Raw genomic sequence first — 19,246 nt, forward strand, 5'->3', positions numbered from 1 at the left:
CTTAGCAGAGCTGTAACGAGGGCGCCACGGTGGGCTGGTTGCTCAGGGCCAGAGCATCTGTTCTCTGCCTGGCTGGAGACACTAGGGTGTTTACAGGGGTAAATTCGATTTTCTCCCTCCCCTGGAACATGAGCTGGGAGGAGGCCAGGGCTGTGTCTGAGTGGTCCCTGCTGGGACCCCAGCACCTAGAGCAGGGCCTAGCACAGGAGATCTCTGCTGAAGGAGGGAAGGACGACTCTCCTTCCTCTCAGGCTCTGCGCTGAGTCTTGTAAGGTCTGGGACAGGACTGAGGGGTGTGGGGCCGTCTCCAGTGGCAGAGGGGAGAATAGGGTGGCTCCAGGAGAGGCAGCAAGCTCACTGGGGCCCTGAGTGGTGGGGAGGAACTGGCTGGGGACCCTCCCACCTGGATGGCAGACAGGATCCCTCCTTGGAATCAGGCCCAGAGGGCCCAGCTCCAGGAGAGCCCTCTTTGCTGGCACCGCCCAGATTAGTCCTCTCAGTGCCCACGAGCTTCCTGGAGTCTGGGAAGCCCCAGAAGTAGCCCAGGAAATATCACATGTATGTACATTTGTGCAGTGAGCTGAGGACCCAGGCTATGGCACTCTACAGTCTCACAGACACCTGTGGCTCAGGAATGCTTACAGAGCACGGATCTGTGGGCCGAGCACTGCTCCCACCATCCACGGTAGGGCTGGGTGGGGACGCTGCATCCCCACCCGCCTGAGGAAAAGCAGTCCCCCCAGAATGCCACAGGGTGGTGGTAGCTGGCCACAGTCCACTCTGCCGCCGGAAGGCCAAGGGCAGGACTTGAGAAGCCTGCCTGGGACTCATGGGCACAGCAGGGCTGGAGGCCAGGCTTGGTTGTGCTCACCCTGGCTCCTTCTTGGCCCCTGGGTTGCAGGGCTGGGCCCAGAAGCCCGTGGTCCTGGGAGTGGAATGGTGTCATGGACCCACAGGCTCAAAAGCAGATGGTCAGGGGGGTTGAAAACTGCCTTCTCAGCCATGCCTTTTTGGTACTGTGGGGTTCCCTGAGCACCCAGCAACTCTGGTAGGAGAGCAGACTTCAGCTGAGAACGGGTGGCCTCTGCTGAGGCTCTCGAGTCTTCTGTGGAGCCCCAGAGGCTAATCCCAAGGTGGGCTGTCTTGCAGTGTGACTGACTACCTCTTGTCTCCGGAGAGGCAGTGAGGCCCAAGGAGGGGGTCGCTAGGGCCTCCCAGGAGATTGGACAGGGGCCACCACTGAGCTTTCCTGAGCCCACCCACCTCCTGGGAAAAGTGGCTCATCTCCCGTAGCATATTCCCACACCTCCTTTCCCCACCTCTCGGGACTTTCCTTTATACTTAACATCCCAAATCCTGGGCATTCCTCAGTTCCAGGCAGACTGGAATGGTCTCTCCCCACCAGCTGTCCTGCCCCCAGACCTGGAATGGAAGCCTCTGTCTGCCCTGGTTGTCTAAGTAGGGATGGCCATTTTGTGCCTTGAATGTTCCACAGGGCCAGGGTGATGGCGCCACCTGCTCATACCGTATCCAGGATGCCTTGAGTTTGGAAATGCTCCCAGGGGGTGAATAGCATTCACCAGTGATATGCCTAGGGGGGCTTCTGGGGTAAGGGTGGCAAGGAGCTACCACTTCGCCTTCCTGTCCAGTTATAATCCCCACTGGTCATTTGATTCAGCATCTGGCTTGAGCGAAGGCCACTGGTGCAGGGGTGGGTGGTGTGCAAGAGAACGGTTGAGCATGCTGGCTCTGAGCAGGGAGAGCAGGACCAAAACACACCTTCCAGGGGCCCTCATCCCTCCAGGCTTGAGCTCTCTTGGGCGCCTGCTGCCAAATCTGCCTTCTCCTCACCACTGCCCGCCACAGGCAAGCTCTGAGTGTGCATGCCTGGTACCTCGTACTTTGTCTTGTGGCGTACTGGGCCCTGGCCTGAGCCCCTGCCACCCCTGTCTGTGCCTCTGCCTATAGTCAGAACCTTTGAGATTCCTGAGGACTTCAAGGAATACCTGGAGCAGCAGTGTATTGGGTCCACCACCCAGAGGCTTACCCAGACTGACTTCCCGCTGCAGGCCTATGAACCCAAGGTGCAGGTGCCTTTCCTGGTGCTGCCAGGCCAGTGCCCCCGCAAGATTGAGATTGAGAGGTATGACTGAGTTGGCAGTGGGCAGGCCAGTCCTCTGGGAGGCAACTAGGTGACCATCCTCATGGAGGAGGTTACGAAAATGGGTCTCTGTGTAAATCTTCTAGCCTTTTGGTTTCTTAATAGGAACACATTGCTTTCCTTGCTGTGGAATTGGGGAGCGTGGCCTTTAAGTCACCGTAGTGGAACTGCCAGGCAGGACAGAGGGCAGCTGGGGCCCAGAACACCAGACCCACTCACCACACCACTTCCTGAGGAGTTCCAGAGGGGTGGGGGAGGGGGGCCTGGGGGCATCCCTGGGCCACATCCCTATCCCCCACCACCCTGTGGGCCCTTGCTGGCATCTGTGAAGCTGCCTCACTTAAGCTGAGCTGTCATGAGATCCCCTTGTTCCCCTCGGCCAGGAGGAAGCGGCTGTACCTGAGTCTGGACATTGAGCAGTTGCTGGCTCATGAGGGCATCGACTCCAACGCGCTCATGCCCAGGCACCCAGATCCCCACAACCCCCAGACCATTGAGCAGGGCCACGACCCGCTCTTCCCCGTCTATCTCCCGCTGAAGGTGAGCCTAGTTTCCATAGAGGGCTGACGGTCAGGGGTGGAGGACTACAGGAGCCCGGCTGAAGGGTCAGATCCCAATCCTAATCCCAAACCATGACAATCCTAAGCACTCACTTATTAAGCATAATTGAAGCCCCCCGCCAGGGGTTTTGAGCATCCTCGGCTGGGGCAGGAGGGGCCCAGAACCCCTGAGATGCTGACTCTGCTTCTTCCTTGGGAGCCTGGGGAAGCTGTGTACAGTCTCCGCCCACTCCACTCCTCCACCACCTCCGGGCACCAGAAGCAGCCCAGCTGAACAGATCTCCCTGACCACTGCTTCTGGACTCACTGAGATGAGGGGGAACTGAGGTGGAGGAGGGCATCATTTTAGCCCCTTTGGGATACCGATGGGGAAACCGAGTCCAGGGAGGAGAAAGAGGGAGCATAGCCTGCTCTGGCTTTCACTTGCCTCCTTGCCCTTCCTCTCCATGACCCGGTGTGTCTTGCTTGGTGGTCCCCATGGGGAGGTAGAGCTGAATCCAGATCATCCTACTAAGGATGGCCTCCTGACAACCCCGAATCTCCATTTCTGAGCGTACGTGGGGTGCTCAGGAAAGTCCAAGGGCCCACCTCTTCCCTTGGGTCTGAGCTGGATGATCCTTGGTCAGTGGGAGAGAGAGCCCACATCCTGCTTTGAGTCCCCAGATACCCCCTCTGCCTGCTTCAGGGTGGCCTGGTTGGACTGGGATCCAGGGTGTCATGGAGCCAGACCCTCCAGACCCCTGTGAACAGCAGAGGAGGCATTCATCCCCCTGGTCCCGTCTGTAGCTCCTGCATCTACTCAGTCACCCTCATCCTCTGGTACACCCTTTCCCTTTGGCCCCTCCAGGGGTGAGCTCTCTCCCCCTACCCTCTGCCCGTTTCTTCCAGGTGTTTGACAACGAGGAGTTTGACTGCCGGACTCCCAGCGAGTGGATCAACATGGGCGTGGAGCCAGGGTCTCAGGACAGGAAACCTGTCCCTGGAAAAGCCCTCCTGCCCACCGATGACATCCTGGGGCACGGTGAGCGGGGTGGGTGGGGTGGGAGGCAGGGTCCGGGTCTGCATCATTCCTGTCTGGCAACAGCCCAGCCATGGACTCCTGGGCTGCCCTGGGGCCTGGGGGCCATGGGAGGTGAGGCCCCCACCTTTTGAGGCCTCCCAGCTGGGATACAGGCTAAGGCGCAGGCCATAGAGAGGCAAAAAATACAAGGACCAAGAACGACATTGTGGGAGGGCTGGGGAAGGGACAGCTGGATGGGGTCTAGTATTTTTTTTTTAATCTTTGATTTATTGGTCATAAAAAACTATGTAAGCTTGTTGGAAATGTTCAAATGTGCATAAGGGGCAAGATTCAAGCCCTTCCATCCTGCCACCCAGAAATCATTGTAGCTCCAGCTGTCCCTGCGGCCTCTCTGATCTCACCAATGGGTGGACCGCACACAGCCTAATGCTTTGCCCCTCCTTTGGCCCCACCTCTGCCCTGGGGCCTGTGTGCTGCTGGAGGGAACAGAGCCGGGGGGAGCTTCCTTGACTGCCACCCTGGCCTGCGTGGCTGGTCTCCGTGTGGGCATCCGAGGAAGATCCAGGTTAGGAGGTTGGATGTTGGAGGTGGCTGTCCCCCTGTGCAGGGCTGAGGGCTGCTCTGCTCCCTGCCCCCTTGGGATGGGGAGCGCGCCCTGGTGGGCTGCGCCCGGGACTGAGAGCCATGCTGGCTGGTTTTAAGACTGCTCAGCCTCCAGGGGCCCCCCCAGCAAGTCCATTGAGCAGGCTGTAAGTTTAGGTTTCGATTTAAAAATATGTTAATGCTGGAATCAATTTCTCTGAACTAGACAAGAAACCCAGAATGTTCCCTTTACTTTGGACTTAATTACAAAAATAATTTAACTCAATTGTTCCCAGATCTCCAATTCCTAGTGATAAAACCAGGTGTGGGGCTGCATTAACCTTAAATGCACGGAGTACCAGCTTCCCCGAGGTAGTTCTGCCCACTCCCTTCCACACAGGCCTCGCCCCTCACTAGGCCCCGCCCCTTCTCTAGGCTCCGCCCCCTCACACAGGCCTTGGTCGCGGGCTCCAGCGCCCGCGGGACAACACCCCAGCGGAAAGCGATTCTGCCCGAGACCTCTGGTGTTCTGTGGGGGGCTTCTTGTGACATCTTTTTCTCTGAGTTGAGCCAAGACAGGTCAGCCTTTTCAAAAAAGAAGCTTAGAGGAAAGGAAGGGAAGGGAAAAGCAAACCAGAACCAAAGCCAGCTTGGTTTACCACAGCAAGCCCCTTTAGTCGTCTTTCCAGCTTCAACCAGAATTCCAGCCGTTTTTCCTCAACCCAGTCTGTAGAACCCATCAGTTTAAGGCCCTTGTGCTAGGCACCGTGCCACGTATATCTTCCTTCTACAAAAGTATATGGAGCACCTACTGTGTTCCAGTTTCCATTCTAGGTACGGGGAAACAGCTGTGACCAACACAGACAAGGTCACGCCCGCCCCTGGGGAGCGGCCCCTAGTGTGAGGAGGCCAACCGGAACCAGGATAGGATGCATACATAGTGTGATTTTAGGCTCTGTGAGGGACACAAATAGGGTATCAAGTCAGAGTGTGCCTGGGGCAAAGGTGCTCTTTTATTTGTTTATTTTTTTTTAAGATTTTATTTTTATTTATTAAGAGACAGAGAGAGAGGCAGAGGGAGAAGCAGGCTCCCCGCCGAGCAGGGAGCCCGATGTGGGACTCGATCCCAGGACCCTGGGATCATGACCTGAGCCGAAGGCAGACGCCCAACCATCTGAGCCACCCAGGCACCCAAAGGTGCTCTTTTAGGCAGCAATGCTTTCTCCAAGGAGAAGCCATTTATGCAAGGAACAAACCAGCAAAAAGGTGACCTGAGCAAAGACTATTCCCGGCAGAGAGCATAGGCCTGAGGCAGGAATAAGCTCCAAAGTCACAGGAACAGCCAGACATGCAGTATGGCTGGAGAGAAATGTGTAGGGCAGGTAGTGGCCAGAGATGAGCTGGAGAATAGGGCAAAGGCTTTCAGCCCAGCAAGTGGGTGAGAGGCCCATCCTGACCAACAGGCCCTGAGGCCCACTTTGGGGCCACTGTAGGACAGTAATCTTCTACTTTGCCCTGACCTGTCCTGATATGAGGGGCCTAGGGGCTCAACTGCCACGTGCAGCCCACGGGAAGGGGTTCACTCTGGCCTTGGTCGCCTTGAAGGGGTCCAGTTCAGACACGAGGAGCTTTACAACTATATCCTCAATAGGTCTCTATGCCTGGGGCTTGCCTGCCTCCTGTCCCAGCCCTGCTGGCCTGTGTGTCTGTCTGCCCCGAAGGGGTCAAACAGAGCACAGGGACAGAGAAGCCTGGTCCTTCTGGCTCCTCCTCACCAGAGGTCCCCCAGGGGCCAGCTCAGGCGGGAGGAAGTGGGGTCCCTGCTTTGCTGGCGCTAAAGGGGGTCCATCCTGGAGGGAGGGAGGCCCGACTAGTGGCCGCTGAGACTCGTTCCCAGCACCTGCTGCCCACACTCAGAGGCCCCTCCCAACCCTACGGCAGAGAGCAACGGGTTCCCCTCCTGTTTCAGAGGACCCCAAAAGTCCGAAGCTGAAGTATGAATGGTGCAGTGTTGGTGTACTGGACTATGACAAGCAGAAGAAGCTGTACCTGGTGCACAAGACGGATCAGAACGGCTTGGTGCGAGATGAGACGGGGAAATGCATCCTGAATGGAGGGGTCACCGCTGAAGGTGGGAGCTCTCTGCCCCGCCCCACGCAGTCCCGCATGCAGGCCTGTGACTGAGGCCAACCCCCACCCTCCAGCACAGCCCCATCAGGCCTGAATTCTGCCTTGCTCTGTGTGTCCTGTGGCTGTCTGTGCCCTGACCAGTGAAAACCAGAGGACTCATCACTCAGAGAGAGACCCCAGGAAGGGCAAATGGCCATTATCTGATAGGCCCACTCTGAGCCGCTGACAGTGCCACTTCCAACGTGCTGCAGACAAGGCATCTGAGGTCCATTGATCAGTGATTGTTTGCCACCGGGTGTGGCGGTGAGGGCTGGGCACTTGGGCAGCCACCCCCCGGGGGACTCTTTGTCTGTGCCCAGCTCTTTACAGTTGACAAAGCACTTTCACATTCACCCATGGCAAACTGTGAGGCAGGCAGGCCCCAGGAGTGTGCCCATTCTACAGATGTGACAGTGTGTCAGAAAGGGGAGACCACTTGCTCAGGGCTACACACCTCAGCCACAGAGCCAGGCTGGAGCCCAGTGTTCCAGCCCAGAGAGTCTGACTGTGCTCTGTGTCCCCTTCTCCCTCCCACCCGGCCCCAGGAAGGCCCCCCCTCCTCACCTGCCAGTACTGGGTGCCCCGGATCCAGCTGCTCTTCTGCGCCGAGGACCCACGTGTGTTCACGCAGCGTGTGGTCCAGGCCAACGTCCTGCGCAAGAACACAGAGGCTCTGCTGCTATACCATCTGTACGTGGACTGCATGCCCTCCGAGGGCCACCAGCTCATCAGTGAGCAGAGCCTGAGCAAGATCAGGCAGTGGGCCATGAGCACACCCCGGATGCGCAAAGGGCCCTCGTGAGTCCCCACCAGACCCTTCCCCATCCCCTCCCTGCCCCGGGCATCACTTCCTCTGAGAGCTCATCTGTGGGTTATCTCGCCCACTGCGCTGTGGGCTTCTTGGGCTCTAGATGGTGTCTTGTTCATCTCCAGATCTCTCATTATCAGTACAACTCATGGATTCTTATTTTATTTGAAGGGTTATAATCTGTTACTAATGTTTTATATTTTGATGCCCAAATTATCCCAGATTTGGCCAGAGGGAGCCTCTTCACGCTGATTTCTGTGTCCTTCTGATATGTTCCTATTGTTCTTTGAGCATGTCTTTACTTTTGGGCACACCAAGAAGTTCTGGGCTCATCTTGTACTTCCCCAGACCCAGCCTTGAAATCAGCTATTTCTCCAAGGAGCCCTGGTTCCTTTCAGTGGGGAATGGTATTTAGAAGCCAGGATCTGGGCACTAGATATTTTCATTGCTACTGGAAAATCATTGCTTTGAGGTTTTTAGACCAGACAAATCGGGGAATACATATATTATGACATTATATTATATTGTTATTACATATAACCTCCATACACACCCATGTCTATTTCTATTTATTGATCTATCCATTAAAAACCATGGGTTCATAATGATACCTTAAAACTGACCCTAATACCACATGGCTCACTTACACATATTTGTTACTTCTTTCTCCAGAAGAAAACCAGCTCCCATTCATTGTTCATAGTATATTTGCTCAGTCCTAGAATACACAGAAAGTAGTTCCAAACTGCTAATTCATGCTCTTTAGAAGAAAAACCTTACTAAGTAGACCTTATACACATTCCTTTTCTCTTCACGCTGGGGGCATATAGTCCTAATACCATATTCAAAAGTTATTTGCTCTTCTTCCCACCCCTTCAGTGGGATATGTTCATTTGATGAAATATAGTGTGGTCCGTTTGTTTTATGCATGTAATGTATATTTTCTCTGTGTCTGTTTCTCTCACTGATATACAGTATTTATAAAGGTATCCTCGGATCTGTCCCTCCCCACCCCATTCATTCTGTCCTCTCTGCATCTCCCCCTTTCCACCCTGTTCCCACCACACACACAGAGCCAGCCAGTGTCACTAGCTTCTGCTATGTCCTTTCTGTATTTCTTTTTGCACAAATGAGCGGACACACGTGTATTCTTAGACCACCTTCCTTCCTACTCGGAGAGCGGCACACTCTGGATATCCTTTTGAATGTTACCTTTCTCACTTCCGGTATATCCTGGAAATCAATCCATACAAGTTCATGAGATTTTCTTCCTTCCCTTTTTCATAGCTGCAGAGCAGTCTAGTGTGTGAATGTACCGCACTTACCGTGGTTTATTCGACCATTCTCTATCATATAGGCATTTAGGTCATTTCCAGGATGTTGCAATCATAAACAGTGCTACAGTGAAAAACCTTGTGCATTCCATGTTCATAGTGATGGAGGGGTAGCTTTAAGGGTAGCTGAGAAGCAGGATTGCTAAGTCAAAAGGGAAGCCCATCAGTAGTTTGGTTAGGTGTCGCCAAATTTCCCTCCATGGGGGTTGTGCCCTTTCGCATACACCAGCGGCATGTGAGTGCCCGTTTCCCCACAGCCTTGCCAAGAGTGTGTTGTCATGCTATGTGGTTTTTTTTTTGCCAGTCTGGAAGATAAGCGAGCAAGGTAAGTAATAAGTAAGACCGAAGTGTTATAAGTGAGGCGGAACATTTTTTCCATCTTTTCATATGATTAAGGGCAATTTTTATATTTTTGGGACTCATCTATTCATGTCTTTTGCCCATTTTGTTCCCCCCTCAGGCTTTTGAGCTTTTTTCTTCCTCTGATTTTAAGTGTTCTTTATATATTAGGGATATTGGTCCTTCATCTGTGATTTAGGTTGTAAATATTTTCTCCTGGTTTGTCAGTTGTAGTTTGACTTTGCTTATGGTAATTTTTTGCAATATGACTTTAAAAATATTTTAAAAATGTTATTAATCATTTCTTCCATTACATCTGGGTTTTGAGTCATAGTTCGAGGGCCCTTCCCCATACTGAAGGTTTCTTCCCGTACTTGTATGGTTTCATATCCTTGTTTCTACCTTATGTATGGTGTCTGGTATGGATCCAATTTTATCTTTTTCCAAATGACCAGCATTTATTAAATGGTTTATTAAATGCCTATCAGCCTTTATTAAAACCTCCATCTTTGGCCCAGTGGTTTGAGATGCCACCTTTATTGTAGACTAATTTTCATATGTACTCAGGTCTATTTTGGGACTTTCTGTTCTCTTCCATCGTTCCATTTGTCTATTTATGCACTTGGACTACAGTTTAATTACAGACATTTTATAGTATGTTTTAATGTCTTGTAGGGCCAGCCTTCTTTGTAGCTCTTCCCTTTCAGTGTTTTCCTGACTATTCTTACATGTTTGTCTATTTTACTTAGTTATTTTTTAAAACTGTGGAAAAATATACATAATGTAAAATTTACTATTTTAACTGTTTTTAAGTGTACAGCTCAGTGGAAGTAAGTGCATTCACACTGTTGTGCAACCATCCACAGAACTTTGTGAAACCCTGTATTCGTTAAACAATACTCCCCATCCCCATTCCCCCCCCCGGCCCCTGGCAACCACCATTCTACTTTGTGTCTCTGTGAACTTGACTGCGCTCAGTACCTCACATGAGGAGAATCATACGGACTTTGTCCTTTTGTGTCTGGCTCATTTCACTGAGCATAACGTCTTCCTGGTTCATGCACGTTGTGGTAGGTATGGGAATTTCTTTCCTCTTTTTCCTTGTAATATTCCATTGTGTGCATATACCACATCTTGTTTATCCACTCATCTGGGGATGGACACTTGGGCTGCTGCCCGATTCTGGCTACTGTGAACAAGGGTGTACAAATCTCCCTTCGTGTTCTTGCTTTCTACACTTTTGGGTGTATATCCAGAAGTGGAGTTGCTAGGTCATATGGTAATTCCATTTGTTGTTGTCGTTTAGTTTTTATTTCATAATCATAAATTTAACTCTGCAATCCGTCTAGACTTGGAGAGGGGTATGGAAAACATGGAACCCAAAGAACTGCGGTAAAAGCACAGATTGTAGGCCATTATGAACAGATGGGAGAAGGAACCGTCTGGTAGTTAAGATAAAACACACATTAAATTTATTAGAGTTGTCCACAGTCAGCAACGGTGAGCTTCTTGCTGCTCTTGCCATTCCTGGACCCAAAGCACTCCATGGTTTCCATGGTACTCGTGCCCTCTTTCACCTTGCCAAAGACCACATGCTTGCCACCCAAACACTCAGTTTTGGTAGTGCGGATGGAGAACTCGTGTTGGGTCCCACATTTGCCATGGACAAGATGCCAGGACCCGTTTGCTTCAGGCTGAAATACTCATCATCAGATTTCTCCCTCTGGCTGGACTTGCCGCCAGTGCCATTATGGCGTGTGAAGCTACCACCTTGGCACATGAGCCCCATAATTCTGTGACAGCAGGAAACTTTATAACCAAATCCTTTCTTCTCCAGTCCTAAGAGCACAAAAGTTTTTGGCTCTCTTTAGAACTTTGCAAACGGCTCGAAAGATACATGGCCCAAGGGCAAATTTGATGGCAAATATCTTAGAACATCATGGGGTTGACCGTGGCAGGGTGGTACAGGGCAACTACGGGTGGCGTCAGCGGCATCTGCAAAGCCCTGTTTGTAATTTCTGAGATGCCATCATCCAGCTGCCTTAGTTAGCAGCTGCACCGACGGAGCACCAGGGTTCTCATTTCTGCACATCCTCACCGACACTTCTTTTCCTTTAGTCATCCTAATGGATGTGCCGTGGGATTTCATTGTCTTTATTTGCATTTCCCTAATGATTAGTATGTTGACATCTTTTCATGTGCTTATTGGCCATTAGTAGGTCTTTCTTTGAAGAAATGTCTATTAAAATTCTTTGCCCGTATTTGAATCCAGCTGTTTGGTTTTCGTTGTTGAGTTTTACGAGTTGTCTATATATTCTGGATATTAATCCCTCATCAGGTATATGGTACTTTCTCCCATCTCATGGTTTGCCTTTTTTTTCCTGTTGATAGCATCCTTTATGTTACTAAGACACATGGGTTTTTCGTGTTGATGAATTCTAATTTGTCTATTTTTTCTTTTGTCGCCTGTGCCTTTGGTGTTTTCCAAATCCACTGTCATGAAGCTTCCCCCCATCTGTTCTAAGAGTTTTATAGTTTTAGCTCTTACATTAGATCTTTGATCCATTTTGAGTTAATTTTTATGTATGGGGTTAGGTAAGGGTCCAGTTTTATTCTTCTGCACGTGGAGATCCAGTTTTCCTAGCACAGTGTGTTGAAAAGACTGTTCTTTCGCCCACTGAACGGTTTTGGCACCCTTGTTGAAAATCATTTGACCCATATATATTTGAGAGTTTATTTCTGGACTCTTTGTTCCCTTCCTTTGGTCTCTATATCTTTATGCCAGTACCACACTGTTTTGATTACTGCAGCTTTACATTAAGTTTTGAAATCAGAAAGTGTGAGTCCTCCCACTTTATTCTTTTTCAAGATTGTTTTGGTTATTTGGGTCTCTTGAGATTCCATATGAATTTTAGGATAGATTTTTCTTTTTTTGCAAAAAATGTTGGGATTTTGTTGTTGTTGCTGGGATTTTGATAGGAATTTGTATGCTTATTTTCCCATGAGCATTGTATGCTCTAGCTCTATCTTAAAAACACTTTGTATTTTGGGGGTGCCTGGGTGGCTCAGTTGGTTGGGCATCTGACTCTTGATTTTGGCTCAGGATACAATCTCGGGGTCATGGGATCAAGCCCCTAGTCAAGCTCTGCACTCAGTGTGAGGCCTGCTTGGGATTCTTTCTCTCCCTCTCCATCTGCCCCTCCCGCAACTTGTGCTATCTCTCTCTAAAAAACAACAACAACAACAAAAAAAAAACCAAAAAAAACCCCAACCCCAACCCTTTGTATTTTTAATGGGATTGCATTATATTTTTAATTACCTTAGGTACAGCTGATATCTTTAGGATCTTGAAGTGTCCTGTCCAAGAACAAAGAATGTTCATTCATTTGTTCAAGACTACTTTTGTGTCTTTAGGAATGCTTTATGTTTTTCTCATATAGGTTTTGCATATTAAGTATTTTATCTTCTTTGTTACTATTATAAATGGGATTTTCTCTATTATGGAGTCTACTGATTTGTGTATGCTAATTTTATATCCCGTTACAAACAATCCTTACTGAATTGTTTGAATGTGTTTTATTATTGATTCTCTAGGGCTTTCTAAGAATACATTACCTGTAAATAGAGATAGTTTTACTTATTCTTCTCCAATTCTTATTCCTCTAATCACTTTCTCTTGCCTAATTGCATTTTCTAATACCTCCAGTACAATGCTGAATAGTAGTGGAGTGGGTAGGGATTCTTACCTTGTTCCTAATATTAGTGGAAGTACCTCTAGTAAGTTTCCCCCTTAAGAAAATGCTAGCTTTGGGCGCCTGGGTGGCTCAGTTGGTTGAGCGACTGCCTGCGGCTCAGGTCATGATCCTGGAGTTTCAGGATCGAGTCCCGCATTGGGCTCCCTGATCAGCAGGGAGTCTGCTTCTCCCTCTGACCCTCCCCCCTCTCATGTGCTCTCTCTCTTTCTCTCAAATAAATAAATAAAATCTTAAAAAGAAAATGCTAGCTTTAGGACTGTATTTAATAACATATCCATTGAAACTTCTGTTTTCTTAAGTGTTTATTTGTCACAGGTTTTTTTTTTAAGATTTTATTTATTTATTAGAGAGAGAGAGATAGTGAGAGCAGGAACACAAGCAGGGGGAGTGGGAGAGGGAGAAGCGGGCTCCCCACTCATGTGGGGCTCGATCCCAGGACCCTGAGATTAGGACCTGAGCCGAAGGCAGACGCTTAACGACTGAGCCACCCAGGTGTCCCTGTCACAGGCTTTTAAAGTACTTCCGGAGATAATCATATGATTTGTCTCCTTAGATCTGTTAATATGGTGTATTATATTAATTGATTTTCTAATATTGAAACAACCTTGGACTCCTTTAATAAATCCCACCTGGCCGTGGTGTATCATTTTTTAAAAATGTGATATTGGGTTCTGTTAGTTAGTATGCTGTCTAGAACTTTTGCATCGATATAAGTAATGTTGGTCTGTAATTTTTTTTCTGTACTGTCATCAGGTTTGAAGCAAGTTATACTTGCTTTATAAGAATACTGATGTTTTCCTTCATTTTTAAGACTCTGGAACGGGGTGCCTGGGTGGCTCAGTCGTTAAGTGTCTGCCTTTGGCTCAGGTCATGATTTCAGGGTCCTGGGATCGAGCCCCACATCAGGCTCCCTGCTCAGCGGGAAGCCTGCTTCTCTCTCCCCCACTCCCCCTGCTTGTGTTCCCTCTCTTGCTGTGTCTCTCTCTGTCAAATAAATAAATAAAATCTTAAAAAAAAAAAAGAATCTGGAACAATTTTTATTGTATTGAGACTATCTGGTTATTCTGTTCTGAAACCATTTGGACGTGATGCTTTTTGGTGGGATAGTTCCTCTATAACTTCATTTTTCTACGGGAATTGGTCTAGTTAAGCTTTGTATTTCCAATTTGGGGGTCAATTTTGATATACTTTGTTTCTCTAAAAAATGATCCATGTTTTCTAGGTTTTAAAATATATTTGCCTAGACTTTTGATAAGTGGTCTCATGATTTAAAAAAAATTTTTTTTTAAGATTTTATTTATTTATTAGAGAGAGAGGAAGAGCACAAGTTGGGGGAGTGGGGGGAGGGAGAAGCTGGCTTCCCACTGAGCAGGGAGCCCGATGCGGGGCTCAATCCCAGGACCCTGGGATCATGACCTGAGCTGAAGGCTTAACAACTGAGCCACCCAGGCACCCCTAAAAATTTTTTTCTGTTTCAAAGTTGACTTCCCCTGGTCTCTTCTTATTTTGTAGAGTTATGCTCTCTTCCTTTTTTTTTGCTTAATTAAGTTACTTAGTGATTTGTTTGATGTGTTAATTTTTTAAAAATAGGACTTGGATTTATTAATTTGACTGTTTTCTACATTTACCTCATTCATTTCTCCTTTTTAAAAAGATTTTATTTATTTATCTGAGAGAGAGAGAGTAAGAGGGAGGAAGGCAGAGGGACAAGCAGACTCCCTGCTGAGTGTGGAATGTGACACCGGGCTCCATCCCAGGACTCTGAAATCATGACCTGAGCTGAAGTGACACGCTTAGCTTTACCGACTGAGCCACCCAGGCACCTCCATTTCCACTTTTTATTATTTCCTTTCTTGTGCCTTCTTTTGGCTTATGTTTTGTTATGTTTATAGGAATTTATATTTTATTTATAGGAATTTATATTATAGGAATTTAATTTACTTATTTATGTTCTTATTGATAAATGTGTTTAAGGCTAATGAACTTTCTTCTGATAACTGCTTTAAAAAATAGTCCACAGATTCTGATATGTAGTATTTCATTTTTTTCATTCCAAAAATCTGATTTGTATTTCCCATTTCTTTAAAGAGTTGTTTAATGTCAGGTTTTACAATTTTCCATATGAAAAGGACTTGCTAAAATTTGTTTTCTTTTTTAAAGATTTTATTTATTTATTTGAGAGAGAGAGAATGAGAGATAGAGAGCACGAGAGGGAAGAGGGCCAGAGGGAGAAGCGGGCTCCCTGATGTGGGACTCAGTCCCGGGACTCCAGGATCATGACCTGAGCCGAAGGCGGTCGCTTAACCAACTGAGCCACGCAGGCGCCCTAAAATTTGTTTTTAATAATTTCTATTTTTATCGCATTGAGATAATATTTCTACTCTATAGAACTTGCTGATGTTTTCTCTGTGACCTAATATATAACCAGTTTTTTGCTGAATGTTCTTTTTTTTTTAAGATTTTATTTATTTATTTGACAGAGAGAGATACAGTGAGAGAGAGAACTCAAGCAGGGGGAGTGGGAGAGGGAGAAGCAGGCTTCCTGCTGAGCAGGGAGCCCGATGTGGGGCTCGATCCCAGGACCCTGGGATCATGACCTGAGCCGAAGGCAGACGCTTAACGACTGAGCCACCCAGGCACCCCGCTTTCTTTTTTTTTAGGTCAAATGCTTTTTGACCAGAATTTTACTTTGTTTGATATCAGAATTGTAACCTGACTTTTTGTTGTTTCCATTTTCCTGATATATTTTTGCCCATCCCTCCATTTTTAGCCTTTCTGAGTTAGTTTTATGTTACCAGCATATAGTCAGGTCTTTGTGAGTCAAATTAAAAATCTTTTTCTTGTAATAAGTGAGTTAAACCCATTCATATTTATTGATAGAGCTGCTATGTTTTATCTCAATTCTGTTTCCTTCTTTATGTGATGTAGTTTCTTTGTTCTTTCACTTTTTAATTTCTTTTTTTTAAAGATTTTATTTTTATATAATCTCTACACCCAACGTGGGGCTGGAACTCACAACCCCGAGATCAAGAGTCCCATGGCCTTCCAACTGAGGCAACCAGGAGCCCCTCACTTTTTAAATTTCATTTGGTATTTGGGCAGATTTGTACCTTATTTTAGCAGTTTCTTTTGTAGTTAAGCCTTTTATAGTGCCCCTTGTCCCCTGCTTTCTTATTTAACCTCTTAATATCTGCTTTGTCCGTTTTTAATGGTATTCTTCCACTCCCTTTGATTTCCTTTGTAACAATCTTGACTTTATTCTACTTTCCTCATCCCTTTCTCCTCCCATTTTTAAAAAAAGATTTATTTATTTATTTTAGAGAGCATGAGCAGGGGGAGGAGCAGAGGGACAGGAAGAGGGAGAGAAGCAGCCTCCCCGCTGAGCACAGAACCTTTTTCAGGGCTCAATCCCAGGACCTCCACCCCACACCAGATGGTGACCTGAGTGGAAACCAAGAGTCAGAGGCTCAACCGACTGAGCCACCCAGGCGCCCCTCTCCTCCCATTTTTAGTTGCTTTTTTCTCCTTACTATTTTAATATAATATTCTTCTATCATCTCTATCTTTGTTTTATTTTTATTTTTTAAAATAAATTTTAGTGACTGATTGATTGTATGCTCTATGTCCAACGTGAGGCTCGAACTCCCCATCCCGAGATCAAGAATCACTCACTCCACCGACTGAACCAGCCAGGTGCCCCATCTTTGTTTTAGTCTTAAATCTACAATTAAGTCGATTGAGTATATCAGACTTTTTTCCTGAAGTTTCTCCTATCATTTTGCAGGGGAGGAAAGAACAATCCTCTTTCTTTATACCCTTCCAGGTTTTAGCTGAGGCTCTGTAACAAAGACAAATTAGCAACAGTAGAGCTTACCAATTTATATGTTTCCCTTGACATGGGAGCCTTCATAAGGAAATGAAGACCTGAACAGGTTAAACCTACACTAGGTTTGATGAAGAATGGAAGGCTGTGGGAATTGTGGCAAGACAGGATATGAGTTAAGGGTAGTAAACTGAGGAAAACTTAGCAAGGCCTCTTCATTGGGATTCCTCTTGGTGTCATTCCATCTTAGAGCTAAGGACACTCTTTCCTCTGGGTAAAGAGGGCACGTCTCACATGAGGATCTTATGAGCTGCTTCAGGGGAAGCCGTTTCTCAAATTCCTTCGGCTTAAAACATTCAATATGCCAAGGGCGCCTGGGTGGCTCAGTTGGTTGGGCGACTGCCTTCAGCTCAGGTCATGATCCTGGAGTCCCGGGATCGAGTCCCACATCGGGCTCCCTGCTCAGCGGGGAGTCTGCTTCTCCCTCTGACCCTCTTCCCTCTCGTGCTCTCTATCGCTCAAATAAATAAAATCTTTAAAAAAAAAACATTCAATATGCCAAGATGCCATATTTGGGGAAGTGTGTCCTGAACCCCATCAATCTCTTGGTTGGATGAAGCTCCTCTTCTAGTATGTTCCTCATCGAGGGCTCAAGAGTATAGTGTTCCTAGAGTTCTTGCATGTTTAAAACTTGACAGACAACTTGATTTGATATAAAATTCTTGTTTCACACTGTCATTGCTTGAGGGTTGTTTTGTTTTTTGTTTTTTGGGTTTTTTTTTTGCTGCTCTTTTATTGCCTTGCTTTGAATGTTGATTTTGAGAGGCCCGATGCCAGTCTAACTTCCCTTCCCTTGTAAGTTGTTTGATTTTTTTGGCTTGGAGGCCTTGGGGTTTTTTTGTTTGTTTTTAATCTTTAAAGTCTAATCATTTTACTAGGGTATGTCTCAGAGTTGATCATTCTGGGTCAGTTTTCCTAAGTACAAAGTGGGCCTTTTAAATACATAGATTCAGATATTCTTTATTTCTGGAAATTTCTCTTGGATTATAGTTTTTATTTATTTATTTATTTATTTTAAGATTCTATTTATTTGACAGAGAGAGACACAGTGAGAGAGGGAACATAAGCAGGGGGAGTGGGAGAGGGAGAAGCAGGCTTCCCGTGGAGCAGGGAGCCCGATGTGGGGCTCGATTCCAGGACCTAAGCCAAAGGCAGACGCTTAACAACTGAGCCACCCAGGCGCCCCTCTTGGATTATAGTTTTAAATATTAGTTCTGTTCCATTATCCTGTTTTTTCTTATCAGATTCCCTTATATTTCTCTGTCTATTTCATCTATCATCTTGCTTCTTCTTTACCTATTTCTAATTTAACCATTTCTGTCCCTTTTTAGTTCTTTTTTCCCCTCATTTTCATTTTCTTGGTTATATTCTGGTCTTTCTTCAATGTACTTTATTACATTTTTTATTTGACTCTATTCTTCCTTAGGCACCTCCTAATTTTGCCTTCCTTCCCGAGTTAATTTTGTTTCTTCCATTTTTTCCCTGAGTTCAATGAAATAGCTTTTCGTCTCTTCCTATTATTTGCCCATTTCTCTGTTTTATTTTATTTTATTTTTTTTTAAGATTTTATTTATTTATTTGAGAGAGAGAGAGAATGAGAGATAGAGAGCATGAGAGGGAAGAGGGTCAGAAGGAGAAGCAGACTCCCTGCCGAGCAGGAAGCCCAATGTGGGACTCGATCCCGGGACTCTAGGATCATGACCTGAGCCGAAGGCAGTCGCTTAACCAACTGAGCCACCCAGGCGCCCCTTTTCTTTCTTTTTTTTTTTTAAAGACCATTTCTCTGTTTTAGTTGTGAAATTCTGATTCAAGGTGTTTTTCATATTCCTAAACACTTGTTTGAAGATATTTAGTTTGGTTTGAAGTGCTGTGCTAGTTTTCTTCTGCTTTGTCTTTGTTTTTTTCTTTGAGGGTTGGATGAGAATTTTTATCAGGTAAGGTGGGTGCTCTCTCTCAGTAGCTTTATGTGTCCTCTACTTTCACCCATTCCATCTTTGGATTTGGGATGATTTACAAGATTCCCAGTTCCAGGGCGCCCTCTTCTGTTAGGAAAGCAAACCAGTTTTTTTTCTTTTTCTAAGTGGATGGCTCTGTGTGTGTGTGTGTGTGTGTGTGTGTGTGTGTGTGTGTGTGTGTGTGTTGGGGAGAGGGATTGTCCTCCCAAGTTGTTGTCTCTTACCTTGCAGGACTCTAATTTTTTACTTTTGCTTCCTTTCCTATCACCCTTCAATCTCTAAAGTCCTCCTTTTCTTTTACCTTCCCCTTCCTACGTCAGGATGCCTTTCCCAAAGAATGCTACCTTGAATGGATGCACGGAAGTCCCTTCCTTGTCCTAAGTGCTCTGATTCTCCGGGACTCATGGTCAGTGTTTTTGCAGTTGGGGTGGACTTTCTCTTTCTGGCAGGACTTCAGACCAAGCTTGGGGCTACCCCTCTTCTGCACCATTTCCCCCAGACTACCCCCGTCTTCCATGCAGGCTGGCAGCAGGAGGGTGAGCTGCAGCTCCCTGGGGAATGACAGTTATTTTTCTACTTAAAGATAATGTGAAGTTTGGGCGTTTTCTATATGCTGGGTATGCTAACGGTATGGGTGTTGGTAGTGTTATTTGTCCTGGCTTTTCTATTTTTTTCTTCT

At 46.9% G+C, this 19,246-nt stretch overlaps 1 protein-coding gene across 1 annotated transcript in view; it reads left to right on the top strand.

The window, feature by feature from the left end:
• The window catches only part of DNAH1 (dynein axonemal heavy chain 1), a 76,048-nt gene that overhangs the window by 4,482 nt on the left and 52,320 nt on the right, over positions 1 to 19,246 (top strand). The window contains exons 4-8 of the mRNA XM_025885755.2: positions 1,969 to 2,143; positions 2,545 to 2,701; positions 3,610 to 3,742; positions 6,294 to 6,455; positions 7,039 to 7,291. Of these exons, the coding sequence (XP_025741540.2) occupies positions 1,969 to 2,143; positions 2,545 to 2,701; positions 3,610 to 3,742; positions 6,294 to 6,455; positions 7,039 to 7,291 (880 nt within the window). The remainder of the gene's footprint in view (positions 1 to 1,968; positions 2,144 to 2,544; positions 2,702 to 3,609; positions 3,743 to 6,293; positions 6,456 to 7,038; positions 7,292 to 19,246) is intronic.

Source organism: Callorhinus ursinus, unplaced genomic scaffold, assembly GCF_003265705.2.
Source record: "Callorhinus ursinus isolate GAN/ISIS: 27379988/994484 unplaced genomic scaffold, GSC_fseal_2.0 scaffold15, whole genome shotgun sequence".
NCBI lineage: Eukaryota > Metazoa > Chordata > Mammalia > Carnivora > Otariidae > Callorhinus > Callorhinus ursinus.